The sequence below is a fragment of the Choristoneura fumiferana genome, chromosome 7, assembly GCF_025370935.1.
Source record: "Choristoneura fumiferana chromosome 7, NRCan_CFum_1, whole genome shotgun sequence".
NCBI classification, from domain to species: Eukaryota; Metazoa; Arthropoda; class Insecta; order Lepidoptera; family Tortricidae; genus Choristoneura; species Choristoneura fumiferana.
In genome coordinates, this window is record NC_133478.1 from 3,556,859 (window position 1) to 3,575,932 (window position 19,074).

The following is a 19,074-nucleotide window of genomic DNA, read 5'->3' on the forward strand; positions in this document are numbered from 1 at the left end:
GACGGCATCACACCTAACCGCCAGTTAACACTAACCAATGGATGGTGAAACAGCCCCAATAAATTAAAATAAAATTATTGACAACACGAACGATCCGGGATTTTCCTGTTAGGGAATAATCATTGAGCAAAAATAAGTGGGTAGTTCATTCTAAAACAATTATTTTATTAGAACACTCTTAGATCAAACTTAACACTATATTTCTCAGATATTAAGCCATCAGCGGAGCCTGCTGCGGACTGTACAGGACGGTGTTCATCTCGTAGATTTTAGGCCGATTCTGTTCTTCCATTTCGAGATATGCGCTTCGTACCACAAGTATGCAGTAAAATAGAATCACTGAAACAAAAGATTGAGATGTAACGTCGAAATAAAGTTAACACAGGGATACGAGCTTGCCAAACCGTGCGAGGGTTTCGTAGTGTGACAGACCAGCAGGGCTACTACGAAACTCGAATTTCGTATCGTACCGTCCCTCTCGCTCGCGTATTAAATAGTATAAGTGTCAGAGGGACGGCACTACATGAACTTCGAGTTTCGTAGTAGCCCTGCAGACCAGTTGGCGCTAGTATCGTGGTCCGTTTGACAACTTTGAGACTTGCGTCGCGTTTGATTGGTTAATCTATATCAGAGGTTCCCAAACATATTTCGTCTAACACCCACTTTAAAAATCAGTTATTTTGTAGCGCCCACCATTTTTATTTCACCTCAAAAACTTCAATAACATAATACCAGAGTGAGAAATAATAATGCAACTTTGCAACCCATTACCGCCCCTGTATTAGTTGTAAGGGAAAAATAACTTCACTACCCGCCGGAAGATGGCGGTGTAAGCCTTTTGTGTCAAAAAATTGGGAGCACGACCGAAGTATTTGAAGGAATTACGAACGAGAGTCTATTAGAAGCCCGAAGTCGAAAACTGTTTTAATGAGTCGATGTTCGTAATTCTAGTACCGCCCGTGCGATATACAATGTTTTTCATCACATTTGCGAGTAAAATTGTATATTTGTAAAAGAAAAACTAATATTTTTTCAAAAATTGCCGATACTGCTGATTGCGCTCTTGGCAGCGCCAGCTCCCCGCCGCCCTCCCCCTCCGCAGCATGTGCGTGGCGTGCGTGTGCAGCGCGCGCTCGGAGCAGCAGCACACCATGCAGTAACAAACTCATTTACCGACCTTGGGATTCATGGCATGAAAATTAGTACGGGCAATGACTCATTTACCGACCACGGGTTTCATCAGAAGCACATTAAGGTCGAGGGTTTTATTTGGTTGCAACCAAGGTAGCCTGCATGTTTCGACACTGTTTACGAGCAAGTGTGATGAAAAATATCTTACCACTTGAGGCGAGCACAGGCAGGCTGGCGATGACACCCAGGAAGACCACAGTGACCACCACCAGGGCGACCGCCATCGCGAGGAGGAAGAGCCCCGTGTTCACGTAGTACTTCATCAGGTGCGGTTTGTTCTGAAACAGAAGGAAATTATTTATTGAATCAGGCCTTAGTTTGTGGAGGAGGATCATAAACAGTTACTTTCTTCACGCGCGACTTTATGATAGATGTCTATAGTCTATAGAGCACGCTCTTCTAGCCCACCTGAAACGATTAAACTTAGAATACACTCATGCTCACCGAACTCTAATCCATCTTTAAACTGTAACTGTCCATCCACAGAAAATGTTGACATGATTAAGTATCTTGGTGTAGTAGTTGATAAAAATCTTTCTTTTAAAGAACATGTTTCCTCATTAGCTGGTAAAATCAGAAAAACTATTTTTATCGTCAAGTCCCTACGTAAATCTGCACCTAAATATATATTAACATTAGTTTATAAAGCCTTATGCCAGTCTGCCCTTACATACTGCCTGTTGGCATGGGGTGGCATCGCTAAAACTACTTTGAGAGAACTGGAGACTGCTCAACGAGCAGTGCTTAAGGTCATGCTAAGTAAACCTCGCAGATTCCCCACTAATGAACTTTATTGTGTAGCTAAAGTCTTACGTGTACGTCAATTATTTATTTCAAAAGTAACTACAGTAATCCACAAGTTAACTGTCTCATCCAAAGATTTTGCAAACCTTACCAAACAACGCAAATATAAAATACCGACACCGACCATAAGAACAACATTTGCGAGGCGATTGCCACCTTACTCCCATACATACATTTATAATAAAGCGTGTAAGCATATAAGAAATATGAAAAAGTTATCCAAAAAAATCTCAAAAAAGTTATTGAAACGTGGTTGATGACTCTTAGCTACGATGAAACCGAGGAGGTTATTGCAGGCAGCCTGTAATTAAATTTACACACATATACACACGCGCACACACACATACACACACACACACACACACACACACACACACACACACACACACACACACACATACACACACACACACACACACACACGCACACACACACGCACACACACACACGCCCACTTTAGGTTAAGAATTTGCTTTGTGTCAACTTAGTATTAAGTAGTTCAATTACTTAAGTAACTGCTGTAAATTGTAAATTCTCTGGTCTCCGCGATACAGGCCCAGAGTCTAGTGCGGAGTCCGCCGATGAATCTAAATTGTAACCTTGTTATATTTCAAATAAATTCTTTCTTTCTTTCTTTCTTCTTTCTATAGGTAGAGTCATTCACAATGACGCGTGCCGTGGTTCTTATTACAATGTCATTAATGGCTAATTTCGTCAAAATCACGTCTTCGTGGATGGCACTAGGCATAACATCTCGTAGTAAGTATGGTAAACAGTTTTCATGCTCCGAGAATTAACTGGTTGAGTTCAAAACGCTTCAGTGTGGCGTGGTGTTGGTGATAGTTGGGTTTGTGTGATTTGTGTGTTCTTACAGTGTGGAGGCGGAGGAGCTGCATAAACGCACATTTGTAGCATAGGCGTAGCTATCTTAAGATCGCGGGTGAGCAAAGTATTTTTTTATAGTTCACTACTAAGAGGTAGTGTCAAAAAGCGGTTATCGATTTTATTTTTGAACCCTAGATTGGTAAAGAGCTCGAAATTGCGCAGCCACTCTTGTTTCAAAATAAGGCTGCGTTTCCACCAGAGATGTGCGAGGATGTTTCCACTAGAGCTGTGCTCTGCTGCTGTGGTATAGATAAACGAAGCATTTCCTATTGGTTAGTTAAAAACAAATTCCTCGCAACACATCCTCACACGTCTGTGGTGTTTCTACAACGGATAACTCACGTTTTAAATCGAGTTTAGCTCGACATGTTTCAGGCTATTTCGTAGCCCTTCTTCACAGAAGAGAAGAAGAGAGACATACACATTTAGACGACCAGATGGCCTAGTGGTTAGAGAACCTGACTATGGAGCTTGAGGTCCCGGGTTCGATTCCCGTGTCGGGGCAGATATTTGTATGAAAAATACGAATGTTTGTTCTCGGGTCTTGGGTGTTTAATATGTATTTAAGTATGTATCTATATCTATATAATTATATTTATCCGTTGCTTAGTACCCATAACACAAGCTTTGCTAAGCTTACTTTGGGACTAGGTCAATTGGTGTGAATTGTCCCGTGATATTTATTTATTTATTTATTTATTATTTATACACACACAGGAGAGAGAGAGTTTCTTCTTCTTTTTTTTTCTTCCTGTGAAGAAGGCCTACGAAATAACCTAAAACATGTCGAGCCAAACTCGATTTAAGACGTGAGTTATCCGTTACAATATCATTCAATATGAGTGAGTCTCCGTTAGTTTCATGTTCAAGAACATTCATCATCATCATCATCTTCTCAGCCGTAGGTCGTCCACTGCTGGACATAGGCCTCCCTAATAGACCTCCAGTTGCCTCAGTTGGAAGCGGCCTCAGGTTGACTCAGGTCACAGAATATATAATAGTACTGACGTCTCAGGTGGAGAGGTGGACCTCCTACAAAACAAGAAAGAAGAACACTAACAGTAACAAAACACTCACCCTATGCACACCGATTACAACCAGCAAACTAATGGCAAAGTAATACAGGTAAACGACCAGGTATATGGCGTATGTGATGTAAATCCTCAGAGCGCCGGCAGCCAGGTCCTCGGGCCGGTGCGTGGGGTTGGGTTTCTGGCTCTCCTGCTCCACATATTTGGCGACCAGGGCAATGGCTGTGGAGATGCCAGCGAGAGACATCAGCGAGCTGAACTGGAAAGAGAAAATTACGTTGTGTTTATTATTGACAGGAGCAGCGGCGTCTTTAGCCCATGTAGCGCCCGTGTGCAATTATTACTTTAGCGCCATCTAGGAAGCGCGCGGTCAAAATGCAATAGGTACAAAATGAGGGCTATCGCGTATGAATTCGCCACTAGAGGCGCTAGTGTAGCGTGAGGTCTCCGAAATGTCAAATCTCATAGTTTTTGGGTGAGCTACGTGGGTTAATTTATAATTAGAATATTTTTGTAAATATTTGCAATATCTGAAATTAATTATGGCAAATATGCGTTCCGGGGCAATGAATGTCTGTGTTTTGAGACAGTTTTGTCTTTCGGAAACCTTTGTCCTCTCTTTTTTCCGAACAAAACGGGGACTATGCAACACTGTGGCATGCTCGATATTTTTATGGTACGGTTTTAAGGTGTATTAAATATGATTTTAATCTAAAATTTGTTTTTACGCCCGTAATAACAGACTTTGAAAGCCATACTTAAAAACCTCACGCAACAGTGCGCCATCTAGTGAGACAAAAAACGATAGCCCTCATTGCCGCGGCCGGCGCCCCTTACACCGCTGCGCTCGCGTGCAACGCACACCCTGCACTAGGTAAAGACGCCTCTGGACAGGAGAAGGTTTTAATGGAAGAAAATTTAGAAAAATTACAACGGGGCGAAGCCGCGGGCAACAGATAGTAGATAATATTAATTTAGGATTAGGTACTTAAGTAGGTACTAAATAAAACTTATGTCAACGTATGATGTGTAAACTATTTGACGATTTTAAATAATTTATTGAATCAGATGTTACTTTGCGGAACTGCATAACACGCAATATCTTGCGTAAACGTAGCTATCATTCATAATGTCTCGGGTGAGCAAAGTAGTTAATTTATCGGACGATTATTCAATGTACGTGTATCTATCTTGAACTTTGCCTAATAACACGTTAATTTTCTGTTTACTAAATAACAAACATAAAAAAACATGATAAAATTTTACAAATACTAGTCCGAACAAATAAACCAGTAAGCATTAGCAAAACAAATCAATAATAATCTCACTAGCTTGATACAACCCATCCCAAAGCTCTGTAATCCATTGTGAATACGAGTAAATAACATTTGCTTACTTACCAGCGAAAGATATCCAATGACTAGTGCTCCGATTCTCAAAGGACAGCAAAAACAACACCTCGTCAAAACGGGAAGGCTGAAAGCCATGTTAGAACAGTAAAAAACGCAATATCAAAAGAAAATTTGTACCTAAAATGCAAGCGGAATTGTTTAATTTGTAAAGTACGCGAGGTTATGGCATCGATTTTTTGTTTGGCTGCTACGCTGTACCTGTTATCTCTTATCAGCGATAAAAATACCAGGTGATAGTGGGCGACCAATGAACTCCCGTTGCTTATTGACTCATGAACTGGACAGAGATGTGAGGATTCTAAAGAAATTTGTCAGGAAGTTATTGACAAATGGAACTCAGAGAAGTATTTGTTGTTGTTACAATCAATCAAGCGGAAAGGCTAGCTAGCATAGATTCATATATGCTATCACAGAATATCCTTTTAAATAGACATGCATGATACAATGTAGGATTCAGTGAACTTTACTAATTTACCTCTCTTCTCCGCTGAAACCGTACATCATATCTACGTCTGTGCGACACAACGGTTATAACATGCAGACTCCGCCCTCCACCCCATGCACATCAAACAACATAACCAATTTTCATTTCACCAGTTCACTTTCAACACAACACGGTGTATGTGGTGATTTAGATCGGTCAGTATGGGAAAGTCTGAAACTATAAGACATACGAAGATCTGTTCTTAGGAACCATGTCATCGATTTTAGTAACAAGAGAAACTCCATTCAAAGAGTTTAAGAAATCTTGTACTCAGTCGGGAATCGAACACGGTCGATTTGAAAAATAAAACTTACATTGTTAAAGAATATGAAATACATTGCTTTTTATTCATTCTAGACATCGTGTTTTATAGTAACATTTATTGCTTATGATCTACACTAATCGATATCCAAATATTTTGATGAATCTTTGATTCCGTTTGTGAACACAAGTTGTTTTTAAATCCATGAATGCAGTTTTTCTTGTTACTAAAATAGATGACATGGTTTCTAAGAACAGATCTTCGTATGTCCTATAGTTTCTGACTTTCCCTTACTGACCGATCTAAATGAGCCACCCTGTAGGTATATTTTTGTTTGATGTGCAAGAAGTGGAGAGCGATTCTGCATGTTATAACATAATTATAATGTGTCGCACGGAGGTAAATTAGTGTAGTTCATTGTTAAGGTGCAAAGTAACATCTGAATAAATCGAATAGTTCGTTTCTGTTTTTTTGTGTGACCATACGTTTAATTTTATGCCGGCATTAAAGGCTGCAATACAATACGTACCTATACCTACTCGACCTATTTGTGCACTAACTGTACCACCCAAGGTGACCAATTAGATACAGAACGAGCTTTCGATATCGCAGATAAAGCCATCAACAATGCTTTGTTACATTTATTAGTAAACGAAAAAGCTTTTACCCGCCTTAGGGTAGATACGCGAATAATAGAATATATTTTTGACTAAATGACGTCTTAAACGTGCACGTTAAAGTCTTAATTACTAAGCGATAATTAGCAACGCTTCTAGCGACGCACATTAGCAAAAAATTCCTCTTTAGGTGTCCTGCATTTTCGCAGAAATATTTTTCCCAGACATTTCAGGTTAAGGTTTGTTTTATGAAAGTTCCGAAAAAAATATGGTTTCAGAGAAAATCGTGAGTTGGGAAGTCCAACAGTTTGGCATCAAACAATGAGAGATCTCTCATGAAATCGTTCGTAGTAAGATAGCAATATATAAGTAGGTATATATTAGTAAAGTACATTTTTGTCTCAGCTGTCTTTTCGATGAAAAGACAGCAATTATTCCGAAATGTTTAATTTGCCAAACTGTTTGATTTCCCAACTCACGATTTTCTCTGAATATATCCATATTTGCGAAAATACCAATCGGATTAGGTACTTGGTTATTTTTTCTAATCTCAATCAGTGCTGCTTTGCTATTGGATTTTTCTATACGATATTTGTGCCATTGCCAATCTTAGTTTTATGCTCAACGGAATGTATGAGAGCAGTCACAAAAGCAATTTAGTGACAGACAGAGACCCATTGAGAGGATTGGACACTAAAAGTGCTGCTTGCACGCGACAGTGTTTTAAAGGTGACTGGAATTATTCAATCAAATTACTGTGTTATTGGTCGGTTATACTGTCCTTTACCTCACATTATACAAATGGCGTTGTTCGAAGAGCATGCCTATTAAGAGAGTATTAACGTTCCAGTTAGTCATTTGTTTTTATCAAAAACAGATTATAGCATCCCGTGCAACGAAATGACTCGTTCCGCTAGTGTTATTTATTATCTCTTTAAAATGCAACAACTTTTGCAAACATAAAGTGGAATAAAACGAATGTAAAAATATGAAAAATAATTACACTTATTTTTATATAAGTAATTACTGATGGTGACAAACAAATATTACTGGAATTGTACCCAATATTCGGTTTGAAAACCAAATAGAACTACTACAGTGGTAATACTTACTTAATATATTTGGTACCAAATCATCAACATACATTCCCCAACGGGGCATATACTTCCTATGTAATTCCTGGGTAAGACGTAGTGGAAATAGTCGGGTAATATAATGCAAGGAAACAGAAATGGGATTCAATTTGCCAGTGTTCAAAAAATGCTGTTGCTGCATTCCGCTGAGGACTGGAGTGGTTATTGTGGCTTACTGGTCTATCGTAAGTTTATAGTTTAAGTCTCTGTCTGTTAAGATTATGTTCCTGGGTCATCCTGCAACGGTTGTCTTTGTTTCCTGGTGGTAAGACTCTGTAGAAAATACCATGTTTTGTATAAGATGTAAATAAGATGGTGATGGCAAACTCAAGATCGTTACCATTACAACTCACCTGCTTCGTCTTCAACTAGCGTGTGTTGCCAATGCTGATCTATGGCTCTTATACGTTTTTTTTGACTGTTGGCCTCTTGGAGAGGCTCAGAGTCACGCATCGCGCTAATAGAGTGAGATAATGCTCAGAGTTTCTTTGCGTGATAGAATCCGGAAAGCGGATATTCGCCGCCGAAGAACTAAAGACACTGAAATATCTCGAAGACTATGCAATGTGGAAGTGAAGATAAAGGGTTGGCAGGCCACTAGATGGATTGACGACACCGTGAGATTTGAATGAGTTCACTCGAGAACGGCTTTACCGATTTCATCCATCTTTTTCAGTTTTCTAATACTAATAATACTCTCAAAGATAATAGACGCATCTTCGTATAACACGTTATGCAGAAGCACGTTGTCTTTGGCACCCCCCTTGATGCTGGTACGCGGGGCGTGCCGCCCCCTCCTCCCCCTCTTAACGCAGCCACTGAGGCACTTCATAGGAATGAAATTAGGTATGCTTATGCGTCTCTAATAATGAAACAACAATTTTGTCTATCTCTTTGTTTTGAGTTCTGCCTAACCCTTACGGAGATTAGGCAGAACTCAGAACAAACCCTAAAGGGCTTACGCGAGCTGATGCGGTTTGCAATGCACGTAGCGGGTGGATGTCTATTACAAAATAGTATGGGCAGTGCTAACTGCACACTTCGCGTGCGACGGATTTTACATGCACCTGCGCCCGCAGGCGTGCGCCCGCGCAGTGCACCCGCGCCAGCTAGCGTAGGCCTTAACCCTTCGTATGTCCTGACACGATATGTGCCAAATTTAAATCTATCTATCTATCAGCAGAATTTGTGCTTATTTAAACAGATGAGACCAGAATTCAGTACTTTTTTTAGTTCCAACATACCAGGGGAGAATCAGTTATGACGGGACTTTAACTGGCGTAGCTGATGCTAAAGGAGTAACAAGCAATCCACATAACAATATATTTTGTTCTAGTTCTCAAAGCTTCTGGTGATGTGGCTTAACATCCGAGTCCTGGCGAGCATGATGATCGAGACCAGCAAGAGTGGCGCGGTCTCCAAGCTCCTGGCGCGTGCATACATGTTCCGTACACTGAACATCATTGCTCTGCTAGTATACATCGTTCTTTGCGCCATGCTCCTCGTCGGAGGGAGGAAGGTGATCTGATAATACCTACCTACCATAGTACCAATAATAATACGGCAAAGAGGGTTTTTTGTTGGGCGAAATATCGCTAGATGGCGTTGGCATCGTGCGGTTCGATTGACATTTGCGTCACGCTCGTGGTTGGTTGCATAACTAAATCAGCCAATCTGACACTGAAACACTTAAACTCAAACACTGAAACGTAAAACGGATCTCACAATACTAACGCCGCCAAGCGATTGTCGCCTGCCGGGAAACCCTCATTAGGCTGACGAGGAATATAAAAAACCTGACACGACGGCAGCACTTTAACGTTTTATATTGCAACATTCTTCACACTTACTATACGATACCTACCAGTCACATTGACAACGGTGTCGGCGATGTTATTAAATGGAGTATTTTCTAATACTTCAGACTTTTTCTATGACAAATATTTTTATACGTTGTGAATTATTTTCCTTCCAAGGCTATGGATAATCTTCGGCATTTTAACGCACAACAACACAAAATAACACTTTAAAATACCACGCGCAAACAACGTTAAACTTTGACAGCAATAGACAGATGGCATTTGAATTTAGTGTTACCAGTGCAAGAAATTAGTTCTATTGGCTTTTCGCAATATGGCGAGGTTTTTTATAATTCTGGTCAGCCTTTACACTACTTGTTTCAAACTATTACGTTGTTGACGTTGACGTAGGTGAACGTAGTCTCTCCAACTAACGTGGCGGCTCTATTATCTATTCTGTGGTACTAGTTGCGCTTACGGCTTTGCTATAGAATCTCCTTTACATATAAAACTAGCAACCTGCCCAGGCTTCGCATGGGTTTGTTTTCTGTTTGATCCTTTGCATGATATCCGTTGTGTAGTTTTAAAGTTTCGAGTAAGGTGTTGATGAGTCAATAAATAAGTCAGCACCTTTTCATTTGACAATAATAAGAAAACTACTGTTATCAACTGCATGGATTTCACATTGCGTGTTCCAGAAAAAGCCTGAATATCTACGTCACTTCTTCATGTCCAGCCTGGTGATGACCGTGATCGACGTTGTGGTGACGGCATTCGCTATCCTCTACCTGCACCATTGGTCGTTCGCCATAGCCCTCGTCTGGATCGGTAACCGCTTTAAACTCTAAAGAAGCTACGGATAGAGATGGGTGGAGAGAGAGAGAGAGAGAAATTATTCGCATAAATTCGACAGAGACAAAAACATTAAATAAAAGTACAAAAATAATTAACGTAACCTAACCAGCTTAAAAACTTTGCGTTGTTGTTGTTGTTGTTTGTGGTTGAAAAACCCCCGGCATTGAGATTTCAAAGTTTCATTTCTCAATAACGACTCAACTGATTTAAATAAAACATAGCTAAGAACCAAGGCAAGGAAACTAGCTTTCACGTAAAAAAATCGCATCGATATCGGTTTATTCGATTAAGATACACGGTGCCACCGACAGACAGACAAACAAACAGACATTGACAAAATGACACACGTGTGCCACAAATCAATAAACCCCTAAAAGTGGGATGTAATGCTGGGATGGTTTAAATTACTGATACGTGATGACACAAGGACAGACACCTCAGAGACAGCCACCTCAAGACCAGTCGCAACAAGAGCAACCACAGATAGATCCTCAAGCACCTGCAGCACAACCGGCAGTGGAAGTCATGGCGCTGTCAGTGTCAAGCCGCATTCCGGATTTTTGGACGGATCAAACAAGGATCTGGTTCATACGCGCGGAGGCCGTGCTAACACCACAGCGGGCAGGCGACGAATTCGCATTCGAATAATTTTGATTTATTTAAAAAGCATCCATAATGTATTATTTTTTTTTTTACAACAATGTTTCTTTAATCTATTTCAGTTTCGCTAACAACGACATAATAAATAGTAATGGTACACTTACCTAAATCAGTTCTGCGAAATTAAAATGTAGTCGTTGTTAGCAAAGTAGTAACATAATACATCCGTTGAAATATAACCTGTTATTGTTAGCAGGTAGTAACACAATATATTCTTTGAAATATAACCTGTTATCGCTGAAACATAACAATGTTTGCAACTAAGTACATTCATGTTACTGTTAAGTTTTAGTTTAGTTTAACATAAGTATTTTTATTTTTTTTTTTCAAAAAGGGTCTGACACACTCTTTCCCTGTTGGGGGGGGGGGGGATAGTATAGGCACATTGCCACATCAGCTCATATACGAGTGCGAGTGCACTACAATATGAGCTGACGCAGCGCTAACGTTCCTGGAACCGGGGACGCGGCGGTGGGAGCACGCCGCAAGCTTTAGCTTAAGTTCAGTTCCCAACTGTACGTCGATGTAACTACTCGTAGACATAGTGATCAATTAATCAAGTATATGAAATATATCTTTCCTTGAAGAGTCCCAGTGGAAGAGGAACCCCACATGCCAAAGAAAACTTTCCAAAATCGCGCAATTTTTTATATACGAAATTTCCGGAAACTTCTCACAATTTTTTATGGGGACTGAAACTTTCCGTTTTTTAAACTTCCTATTATATATTGTTACTAGCCTGTTACCCGCGACTCCGTCCGCGTAGAATTCGGTTTTCACTATCCCGCTGTAACTTTTAAATTTACCGGGATAAAAACTATTCTATGTCCTTCCCCGGGACTCAAACTATCTGTATACTGAATTTCATCTAAATCAGTTCAGCGGCTTAGACGTGATGAACAAACAGACAAACAAATAAACAAACAGACAAACTTTCGCATTTATTATTTTAGTGCGATAATAATCTTGTGAAAATTTCCAAATATTTCCAACAAATTTTTTAACTTTTTGGAAACTTTCCGCAACTTGTACATCTGTATGACTTCCAGCGACCAACGTGTACTCGCTGCTGATAGTCCGGAGTTCATTCCTGGCCATGGAGGAGAAGGAACGGGGCCCGCTGCCGCCGGAACCCGAAGAGGAGGTCTGCTGGGACACTATGCAGCTCGCACATGTCGTTTGAAGACACGTCAGCACTCAGACCCGCAGATGAAAGTAATTTTGCTCCCGAGTGACTCATACAACTTTTCACACGAGTATGACGAAAATTTAAATAAAACAAATCTAAATATAATTAAAGAGCAACCAGCATAGAAAATGGCGTGGTTTTACAATTATCAACTTCAAAAAGTTGCATTTGCAAAAAAACACTTAGAAAAGCCTTGAAACAGAAAAGTTGTACTTTGATCCCTCTCGTCGTCAGGGAGGAAAATTACTTTTCTGGATGAGAAGTATGAATACTATATTGTTGGTGATCTTTAATAAAGAGAAAAAAAACTCCATAGCACCCTTGTCAAAGCTAAACAGTGTTATTTTTGACTTCCGTTAACTGGGGTAAACATATTTGGCAGATCAATTGAATTTCTTTAAGACTAGTGGCTAAGACATTTATGTGCGATAAAACAGTGTAAGATTTTTAACTTGTGACTCTTATTTAAAGTAATTGTATTGTAACTCTAATAGTTTTTGATTCTGCATATTTAGCAAAAGATGGTTGAAAAAGTGAGCTTTTTCTGTCTCTATTATGTGTTTGCGTGTGTTTGCGTCAATGGCACTCGTCAAGTTTGTGAACTCGGTACTTATAAAAAAAAGCTAATTTCCAGGTAGTTTCTATTAATTTACTGACCCTTACCATTTTTTCCCGCCTATAATCCAGTTTAGAGCTGCAGGGAAAATCGTGAAAGTTGCATCAAACTGAAGCACTTGATATTTTAAAATGGCTGCATCAAACTGAAGCACTTGATTTTTAGGGTTCCGGAGCCAAAATGGCAAAAACGGAACCCTTATAGTTTCGCCATGTCTGTGTGTCTGTCTGTCTGTCCGTCCGCGGCTTTGCTCAGGGACTATCAATGCTAGAAAGCTGTAATTTTGCACGGATATATAAGTAAACTATGCCGACAAAATGGTACAATTAAAATCCCATAGACGTAAAGTGGGGGTGATTTTAAAATGGCAAAGTTGCATCAAACTGAAGCACTTTATTTTTTAAATGGCTGCTTTCCAATGGAACAATTTTGCCAGCGTTGAGGTTGAGAGCTAGAGATGATCTCAGTCGAGTTTATTTTTTAAAATTTTGCTCTTCAACTCATAAATTAAATTAAAATTAATTTTTGTTCTGCTGGGTCATTGTTATTACATTATTCGAGAATTTATTCCATTTGATTCTCGTGGGCACATTCTTATTGACACGGTAGAAGATTCTGCTACAGTTTCTGGGTTATCTAGAAGAAGTGAGGCCGTCTAAAAAATAATCGAAAATGCCACCAAACTCTACAGCCCATTAAAAAAAAACGTGACCATGTAGTTAGGTTAAGAAAACTAAATTCAAATGTATGGAAAATTTGGCAAAATTAATGCAAGACTTTTATCTATCAGGATATGTAGGTTATAGAGCAAAGTTAAATTTTATCCACTCCCCCCCCCCTCCGGGGCGAGCTTCACCCCCGCCCCCTCGAATATGTCCCGGACCGCGGTATTTTCTATTTTAAAAGAAAACCGTACACGATACATAAAAAGCGTGTATGAACGGAATAATCCTAGATAAATTTACTATAAACCTTTTATACATACAAAAGCGATACCACTTACAGTTTCAGCACAATCTGGCACCAAATACGAACATTTTTAATAATTTATCCAGTTTTTTTTGTTAATCGTTTAGTTTTTTCAATTATTTCACACTTTACCGCCATTTACTTTACATGAAAATGAGGCAGTTGAAACGCTTTAATAATTCACGAGAAATTCTACACGATGACGAAATAAAAAAGTGTTTTTAAATACAGAGCGGTTTAATAATATCAGTCACGGCACGATTTGGTAGACTCACAAACGGTGCTGCACTTCTTTTCGCAGTCATTCTCCTTGCACTGTTGCATGCATGCGTAGAGGCTATATACCACCACGATTCCATACAGTTCTATGACTGGAACCAACGGTAATACAACTATAATAGTACATTGTGTCTTAAGGGCGGTAAACAAGGAATTACGAACGAGAGTCTATTAGAAGCCCGAAGTCGTAGACTGAGGGCTTTAATGAGTCGATGTTCGTAATTCTAGTACCGCCCGTGCGACATACATTTTCATCACATTTGCGAGTAAAATTGTATATTTGTAAAAGAAAAACTAATATTTTTTTCAAAAATTGCCGATACCGCTGACTACGCTCTTGGCAGCGCCAGTCTCCGCGCCGCCCCACCCCACGCAGCATGTGCCCGACGTGCGCGCGCCGCGCTCCTGCACGCCATGCAGTATTACACTCATTTACCGACCTGGGGCTTCATGACAAGAAAATTAGTACGGGCAATGACTCATTTACCGACCACGGGCTTCATGACAAGCACATTAAGGTCGAGGGTTTTATTTGGGGGGTTGCAACCAAGGTAGCCTGCATGTTACGACACTGTTTACGAGCAAGTGTGATGAAATAATTAATTACTACACACTCCCAGTTTCAAGACTAAGGGCCTACTCCGAAAGCCTCCGCCAGCTGAGGCGGTTAGCACGGAACGGGTGGAAGCCTATTGAAAAATTTTATGAGCAGTGCTAATAGTTCAAGTGTCGGAGGGAAAGCACGACACGAACTTCCGAGTTTCGGGTTTCGTAGTAGCACTGCTGCACGCGTCGCATGCAACGACTTTTACCTGCACCCGCGCCCGTAGGCGTGCGCCAGCTCCGTGCCTCGCGCCAGAGCCTACGAGTACTCGGAAATTCGACTATCGAAGTTCGTATAAAACCGTCCCTCTCACTCTCGTATTAAATAATATAAGTGTCAGAGGGACGGAACGACACGAACTTCTATTATCTTATTTACTTATTGCGGGCGTGACAGTGTGACACGTTCGTTTAGTTGTGCGATTTTTTCTAAATACCCATACTTGATTTTTATTTTGTACCTATTTGTATTGGAGTTTTTAAATTTGTACAAATCGGTGCCCTATTAATTACATTGACACACAACACAACTATGACAACAATGATGAACGCAAGTATTTAGCAAAACCACTTTTATCAGTTCGCCGTTAATGTCGCTGTTTCTATATTTTTTAGTTAATGTATAATTTTTTTTTAAATTAAAACACTAATAAATCAAATTTTATAATAGGTAATAAAAATCCGAAAAATGAAACCAGTCGGACCGTCCTTGAATCATAGTCGTGAGTTGAACCGTGTAATTTTGTAATTTTTCAAATATTTCATCTCTTAAATAAAATATAAAGTGAACTTACTGACAAACATGAGCATTATGAGGTACCAGCCAAGCAGAAGGGCATGGTTGATGCACAGAGTAAATATGAAAATAACTTCCATCATCCATATGAACGTTCGATGGGTCAGATACAACCGAAGGGAGGAAGTAGAGCACTAGAGGACAACACAATCACAATCACTAATACATAGAATATAAATCTGTGCATCACTTTCAAAAATGACAATTATAAAATAACTAGCATAGCGACACATCCCGGCCTCACATTGGTGCAATTTTGAAAAAAAAAGTTTCTAATCGAAGAGACTTTACATTTTCTCACCTTTCTTTCACTAAAACTACACCCGCGCGTAGCCGGGACGCGTACTAAACATCCAAAGATTCAAAATTATTACAAACTTTCTTCATTTATAATATGAGAAGGGTCAAGTCCAGGATAGCTGGTAGTTTGTACAAGGCATAAGTGTATACAATTGGATTAAAAAATGTATCGATTTTGGATAACATGGCTCTAAATAAGTAAGGGTCTCTGAGTTAACCTTGTATATGAAATTTTAAGTAATTCAAATAATCATTTTAGATACAAATCTAAAAACCCGGCCAAGAGCGTCTCGTACACGCCCAAGATAGGGTTCCGTAGCCATTACGAAAAAAACAAATAATATTTTTCTAAGGATATGGCGAAACTATAAGGGTTCCTAGTTGACTACGGAACCCTAAAAAGTAGATCTTCAAGGTTGCGTCGGAGACCCGTCAATATTTTAGATGAATTCTCATTGTCATAGCTAATCCATCTGGAAACCAAAATCGTCACATTTGGTTGATAAAAATTAAACCACCGAAAAAACTGAAAAGCAGAAAACAATAAACCTTTTTTTTATTTAACTTTTCGGCGGCTTAATTTTTTTGTTAAAAAGTTTTTATTTTATACTTTTTCCTCCCGTTGGGGTAACTTTTTTTTTCAAATTTATATGGTACCACTCGGAGTATATCTACGCTTTTCAATAAAAAAGAAATATGAAAATCGGACTACTCTGTAAAAAGTTATGCGTGGTCATACATAAAAAAAAAACAAATATACGTGTTGACTTGAGAACCTCCTCCGTTTTATTTCGTCGCTTAAAAAATACTTACCGCTATCAACCCAGCAGCTAAATGCATGCAGCAAACTATAAGCATGCTCTCCGCAATCACCATCATGACGCAAGAGTAAAAGATATTCAGCTCATTTAGTTTGTCATAAGGCGGTTTTTCATGGACGAAGAGCTTGCCCACGACAGATGCATTGTCAAGGAACGCCTCTAAGATGACCTCGGTGAAGAAAAAAGCGGTGAAGAGCGCGCGACTCTGTTAATGTGAATCAAACATCGGATATCAGGGGGCAAATTTTGAAGACAGGTGTTCCAAAATACTTCTATTTTCGAGCGTTTAGTCCGTATGAGTTTCGTGGGCATATTTTTGTTGAAATGGATGAATAGATGATTCCGTTACAATTTCCAGTTTACAGTCCATTCAGAAAGATTTCACACTACATGCGATCCGAATCCGCGCTGGAGTAGTCGTAGAACCATTTTGTATGGTTAAATCGAATGATGGAATCGGATCTAGTGCATATTTTACGTACCAAGTGATAAATCGGTAATATGAGATAGCAATTTGATAATAACTATTCAAATAATTAAATTGCCCGGGCATTATACGTAATGCCTACGAGTGTTACCCCAATCCCCAATAAGGCAGAGTAATAAAAAAAATGTAAGTACTATTATTACTATTTTTGACACAAAATTTCTTCGTTTAATAGATGCTCTTACCAATATAATTAAGCATCTATCAAAATCTGTAAAATGTTATCTATAATGGTTGAATTCAATTCTGGTACTGGTCTTGTTTTGGTCACAGTTGAACCTTACTCTCATCCTCGCTTCGCTCTTAGTCGCACCTAATGGTTGCGATTTAATTAATCAAAATTTGATAATTAATGAAGTTTACTCAATAATTGCCGATCCGCGGTCTCCACTCGAGAGCCTTTTGCCCCCAACGGACATCTGTTCTCCGTGCTATATGGCCTGCCCAGCCCATTACCACTTCAACGAGCTAATTCGCTTGGCTATGTCGGTGACCCTCCTTTTTGATCGGATCTTTCTTGCAGATCGGCTAGCGCAGCGTAGGACGTCCACCAACGAGATGGACGGATGACCTGGTTAAAGTCGCGGGTTCACGGTGGATGCAAGCCGCTTCCAACCGAGGCAACTGGAGGTCTATGGGGGAGGCCTATATGTCCAACAGTGGACGTCCTATGGCTGATATGATGATGATGATGACTTAATTATCACTTCGCCCGGTACCAGCTTGCCATTATTCATAATGCTCTTATTATATTATTATAATTGCAGATTATCAGATAACGCATTCACTGCCACCGACGCACATATGCGTTTTCGGAACTTCGCCCAGTGCCGCTGTCGTAATTATTCATACATTTTGAACGCACATGTGCGTCGGTGGCACCTGTGGAAGTCAGGTGGCATTGAATGCGTGAACTCACGTCTGAATATGAGTTTAGCCGCTGCGATGGCCCGCAGTGCGCGTGTTACAACAGCCGCCGAGTCGCGTTGCTCCTAGAGGAGGGGCTACGGTACGGACGTAGGCTACGGATTAGCCTAAAACATGTCGAGATAAACTCGATTTCAGACGCGAGTTGTTACATATGCTATAATTTAATATGAGTTATTCTCACGGTAGTTTCATGTTCAAAATAATGCCCTTATCACTTTGTCCATGAAACATACACTACCGTACCAACCTATAAATAGTTAAAGGACTTCTCCGGACGGATGTTTGAGAAACTCACCATGCTCCAGCCACAAACTGTGACGCTCCCACATTTCAAAGAATACAAGAGCAAGAAGTGTTCTATTGTTGGAAACTCAATTTCTATATTGTGACACATTGGGAAGGAGTATACTGATAATAACTTTAGTCTGAATCGGAATGGGAATTTTGTTTATTATCGCATGTTTATTTGCGAGCAATTATGTCATTCGTTGTTTCTGTGACGTCTGTCCGACTGTTATTTTAGGTAGTACAAAGAGTCCAAAGAGCACATCGTAGAGTTTATTGAGGACCTAAGAAGGTACTAAAACTCATAGACAAGTATGAGAATCATGTCGAAACAGCAACAGAGACCCTGACTATTCTATTTCTTTAGTAATACAAATAGTGACTATCAATCAATTATTTTTAGCCCCCAAAGCAAACTTATGATTATGTGACACAGTTTGACCACAATGTGTGTGTGTCTGTCTGACTGTCTGTGGCATCATAGCACCCAAACAGATGGACTGATTTAGAGATATTAAACTTTGAAATGACAATAATTGGGGTTTTTCAACTAGGTATATAATATCAAATATCTTGGGACATTTGACACCAATGAGGGCTATCGCGTATGTATTCGCCACTAGAGGCGCTAGTGTAGCGTGAGGTCTCCGAAATGTCAAATCTCAT

General features: G+C 39.8%; 3 protein-coding genes across 3 annotated transcripts; 1 reads left to right on the forward strand and 2 right to left on the reverse strand.

Moving 5' to 3' along the window:
* Positions 1 to 144: 144 nt before the first annotated feature.
* Positions 145 to 5,508, reverse strand: LOC141429522 (uncharacterized). Its single transcript, XM_074089860.1, has 4 exons — positions 5,312 to 5,508; positions 3,958 to 4,170; positions 1,340 to 1,469; positions 145 to 339 (listed from the first exon to the last, which is right to left on the reverse strand). The coding sequence occupies exons 1-4, from the start codon at positions 5,396 to 5,398 to the stop codon at positions 212 to 214; spliced, it is 558 nt and encodes a 185-aa protein (XP_073945961.1). The 5' UTR covers positions 5,399 to 5,508; the 3' UTR covers positions 145 to 211.
* A 2,052-nt stretch (positions 5,509 to 7,560) lies between these two features.
* Positions 7,561 to 12,330, forward strand: LOC141429523 (uncharacterized). Its single transcript, XM_074089861.1, has 4 exons — positions 7,561 to 8,004; positions 9,156 to 9,338; positions 10,317 to 10,446; positions 12,183 to 12,330. Exons 1-4 carry the CDS (start codon positions 7,918 to 7,920, stop codon positions 12,314 to 12,316), a joined length of 534 nt encoding a protein of 177 aa, XP_073945962.1. The 5' UTR covers positions 7,561 to 7,917; the 3' UTR covers positions 12,317 to 12,330.
* Positions 12,331 to 14,148: 1,818 nt separating this feature from the next.
* LOC141429524 (uncharacterized) lies at positions 14,149 to 18,616 on the reverse strand. The gene is made up of 4 exons (XM_074089862.1): positions 18,419 to 18,616; positions 16,699 to 16,911; positions 15,584 to 15,719; positions 14,149 to 14,278 (listed from the first exon to the last, which is right to left on the reverse strand). The coding sequence occupies exons 1-4, from the start codon at positions 18,515 to 18,517 to the stop codon at positions 14,154 to 14,156; spliced, it is 573 nt and encodes a 190-aa protein (XP_073945963.1). The 5' UTR covers positions 18,518 to 18,616; the 3' UTR covers positions 14,149 to 14,153.
* Between the last annotated feature and the right edge of the window lie 458 nt (positions 18,617 to 19,074).